Here is a 4,101-nt window from a genome sequence, read left to right on the forward strand (position 1 = left end):
CCACATCTTGGCATTCAGCAGCCAGCTGCTCTTTCGAGGCCAGCACGTTTCTGATGTCGAGCCCTTCGGAGTTTGGAGCTGTGCACTAAAATACGATCAGATTTGTCGAGTTGTCCCAGATGCTTGCCAGAATATACGAGTGTACAACTACTGACTGGCTGGCTCTCACATGCGTGGCCAATGATTCCCATACCATTGATGAATCAAAATTTATTCATTATTGACCTACTGTTACATGCAGCTCAGGATAAAAATGAACGGCTATTGAGTAATGGAAAGGAAAGCACCAATGAGCTACATTCTCAAGTATGCCAAAGAATGCATGCATATATATTCCTGCAATACATAAATGATCCACAAAACATGGACTATAGTTCTATCATAGATTGGCAAAATGGATCAGCATTTGAGATTGCTAAGTCATTAAACATTATTTGGTTCCTGGAATTATTTTACCGGATAAGAATTTCAGCTTGTTTCAGATATATTCCATAATATTCCATTGTTCTACATAACCTTTGGCAATTTCAGTGCCGCTAGAATGTCACTTGTCGAAAAAAGGAAATAGAAATTCCATTTTGCATGTTGTAGTGATTTTCGAACAAATTTGCTTAAATATGATATCATAATTGAGAAGAGATGAAAAATGCAAAACCGCCAAAATACTTTAAGGATTTCAGTGCCTAAGCAACATATAAAGCCTTTTTGGTTCGGAAAAGGAAATTTGAGGATTCGGCTTACGTTTTTTTATTCTTTTGATTTTGGGGAGTTGATAACAGTATTTATCCGCATCATTCAAAGCCACAAAAAGTTGTTCATTATATAGTATAGTAGATACCTTTGGAAAGCTCACCTTCACCATGCTCAGGTTATTCTGCACATACTAGGAGAGGACAATGCACATTCGAATAAAAGATGAAGATTGAAAGTGCAGCAGTCTTACAAATAACTAAGCTTTCCTAAGGCTAGGATCATTAGTCTCAGGATGGTGTGGGGATCGGGTACCATAAGTGCGACTTAAATATTTGATTGTTCACTCAACCATTCCACATGGAGTAACATTGAGTGTGAAGAGTGCTACTCACAGGCGACAAATTAGAACAGATCGTGCCAATTAAATAATTGAACTCACTATGTACAGCCGTGATCAATTAACCTCCACACTTGAAGTAAGCAATTCTAACAACACATAACCAAACACTGGAACAGCATAGCATCAGATCACAATCTAGATCAAGCAAGGCGTAGTAATAATCAAAGAAGCAGCACAACTCTCATATCACATAGCCTCTCTACAAGAGCCTGCACAGAGCATAAGCGGATTGCATACGGTACAGCTTGAACGAAAAGAATGGCGTCCAGAAGGGAGAAGGCGTGGCTACTACACCATGGATTCCTTTACAGCAGCGACATCAGATCAGATCACAAATAAATCACGGACCTGACACTCAAGACGAGCTTCGCGCGGGCGGGCGGGCGGGCGGGCGAGACGGGGACGGGGGAATGGTCGTCAGGTGAGGGGCGTGCAGGAGGATACCTCGGCCCTGTCCAGCCGCCGCAGCTGCCACGCGCGCAGCGCCAGGAAGGTGCCGAGGACCACCTGCATTGCTACGGCCACTCCGGCGAAGGCGATCCCGAGCTTCTCCCCGAAGTTGAGCCGCCGCCGCCGATGCCTCGGCGGCGGGGGCGGCGGCAGCGGCGGCCGCTGCCGGTGGCGCCGCGGGTGTCGCAGCGGCGGGGGAGCAGCAGGGTCGGAGGCCGACGTGACCTGCCGTGGTGGCGCGCCGAGCTGTGCGGGTGCCGACGGCGGCGGCGAGGGGGCGGCGGCGGAGAAGGAGAGGGACGGGGAGGCGAGGAGGAGGAGCGGGAGGAGGAGGGTTAGGGTCGCGGCTCGGGGGGGTGGGGAGGGCCGCGGGCGTGGCGCCATGGGAGGGGAGGCGGCATAAACGTGTGGGGCGAAGCGAGGCGAATCTGTTGGTGGGATTGGGGAAGCGGAGCGGAGCGGACGAGGTGGGGAGGCGAGGCGAGAGGGAGGGAGCTGGACGCGTGGTTCGGTTTCTCACTGCCTGGTTTTTTTAGGCGTTTGGTGGGAGGAGGTGGCACATGCCTGGCTGCCGGGGATTCGGACGGCCACAGGCCCACCGCGCCGTAGGCTCGGTGGCAAGTTACGGCAGGTACCGGAGAGGAGCAGTAATGTCAAAGGCAGCACTGTTTTCTTCTTCATTTAACCACAACATTGAACCTTACAGCATATTCCTCTACAGTTCTGACAGAAACAAACATACTAAAATTACCAAAGCTTGGACTCGAAGAGATTGCAGACACCCAAACATCAGAGACATGGAGCTAACCTTCTCCGAATGGCCGCAACACCGACAATAGAACTCGCTATAAACTCAAGACCGTTGATATATGCAACTCTATAACCACAAGTACTGGAAAAGAACATACACTTGACAATACTTGAGCTCCAAACACACCTTGAGAAACTGCATGGTGAAATGACTGTAATCACAAGGGCTTAGATTGGGATGGAGGGACAGGGTGCCACACTGATGGTAGCCAAAAGCTCAAAGAATACACATCCTCACAGGAGGATACCTGCAAAAAACAAGCCTGGCCAAAATGTCCCCCCGGGGAACAACCAGCCCTAAGACAAACAGTAAGCCCACTATCACACAAACATGAGCCAAAAACCAGACTCAACTATGAAGCTTGGTTGAAGTACTGCCGCTACAGTCGTATATTTGCATCTGGAGAAGGTTGACCCAGCATCTCTAGCAACTAATCGCCTTCTCGTTCCTCTAGGCAAGGATGTCGCACCGCTAGAGCTGCTTCTCCAGTTATGCAATGGTGTGGTTGCCAATGAAGTTGAACTGAAGATTGAGGTGCTCCAAAGATGAAGACATGTTGCCTAAGAAAGGAACACTCTTCTGGGTGACCATCAAATAGCCAGACAGTGAGAGGATGCAAAGCTTGAGCTGCTTTGCTGATGCCAAGATCGCAACACCATAGCCCCTGACCATGCAATTTGAAAGATCAAGCTCGGCAATCTGGCTGCAGCCCTCAAGACACGTGTCTTTAAGAAAAATAAAAGCATTGTAACATCAGTGAACAAAAGATGAATAAAATACATATTTCCTATCCAGCTCTTCAACATGACTATCAGGCAATAGCCACGATATGAAATTTACTTTCATCATCTCTTATTCTACAATGCTTAGCACAAGGGAAAAAAAATTATGGTATCATTTCGACAGGATCTTGTATACTCTTTTTTTTTACTTATGGTATCATTTTCTTATGTAAAGACTTCACGGTGAACATACCAGAAGGAGAGTGTTTCCAAGCAGCAATATGTGGAATTGAGTGTATGGGAGATGGCTCGCAGCCATCGTTCCGTACCATCCCCAACACCACCGAACCCACACTCCTCCAACCCAGCATCTCAGCCACTGCTCCACCGGCGTGCCGTCGACCGGCATGACCGCCAAACCCTCACGTTGGCATTGGCCACTACGGTCTCGCTGTCCACTCTCAACCCTCGTGCCGCCCCGTTCAGCCCGGTCGGTGGCCCCTAGATCTCCAGGGGAGACCTACCAAACTAGTTGGTCTTTAGCCCTTCGTTAGCCTCCACTGGCACCTCCGACAGTCTGTCGCCTACAACACCGTCCTTCCTGGTCGCTTCAACGAGCATCTCCCCTCCGCCAGTTGAGCACAACCAACCGTCTCCTTCAGTGGATCTGATGGAGGCTGCTCGGTGAGCTGAGCGGCTGCGCCCCCTGCCTCGCGCCTAGGCTCCACCTTCTGAGGCCATGGCATCGTCAGCCTCTGGCCACAACCCGCGTCACCTGGCCACCGACGCCGACGGGTGGGTTCACATCGTCAAGAAGAAGAAGCGGTGGATTTGGAATCCGAGGCCTCCACCGCCTCCTCCTACTCGGTCTGTGCCGCCGGACCTGGTGGGTCGGTGCTTCAATTGCCTCGCCACGGACCACGTCGTTGCGGTGTGCTGGTTTCCTTCGCATTATTTAAGGTGCCGGCAAGAAGACCACCAGGCCCACCACTGCAAGAGGCCTCGTCCCTTGCCGGGTTCTCTGT

General features: G+C 50.3%; 1 protein-coding gene across 1 annotated transcript; it reads right to left on the reverse strand.

The window, feature by feature from the left end:
- Positions 1-1,211: 1,211 nt before the first annotated feature.
- LOC133924300 (uncharacterized) lies at positions 1,212-2,055 on the reverse strand. The gene has a single exon (XM_062369772.1). The coding sequence runs from the start codon at positions 1,925-1,927 to the stop codon at positions 1,511-1,513; it is 417 nt and encodes a 138-aa protein (XP_062225756.1). The 5' UTR covers positions 1,928-2,055; the 3' UTR covers positions 1,212-1,510.
- Between the last annotated feature and the right edge of the window lie 2,046 nt (positions 2,056-4,101).

This window comes from Phragmites australis, chromosome 7 (genome assembly GCF_958298935.1).
Source record: "Phragmites australis chromosome 7, lpPhrAust1.1, whole genome shotgun sequence".
Classification (NCBI taxonomy): Eukaryota; Viridiplantae; Streptophyta; class Magnoliopsida; order Poales; family Poaceae; genus Phragmites; species Phragmites australis.

Bases quoted from the DNA above. Each gene is read 5' to 3' on its own strand.
- LOC133924300 (XM_062369772.1), bottom strand. From the start codon at position 1,927: ATGGCGCCACGCCCGCGGCCCTCCCCACCCCCCCGAGCCGCGACCCTA.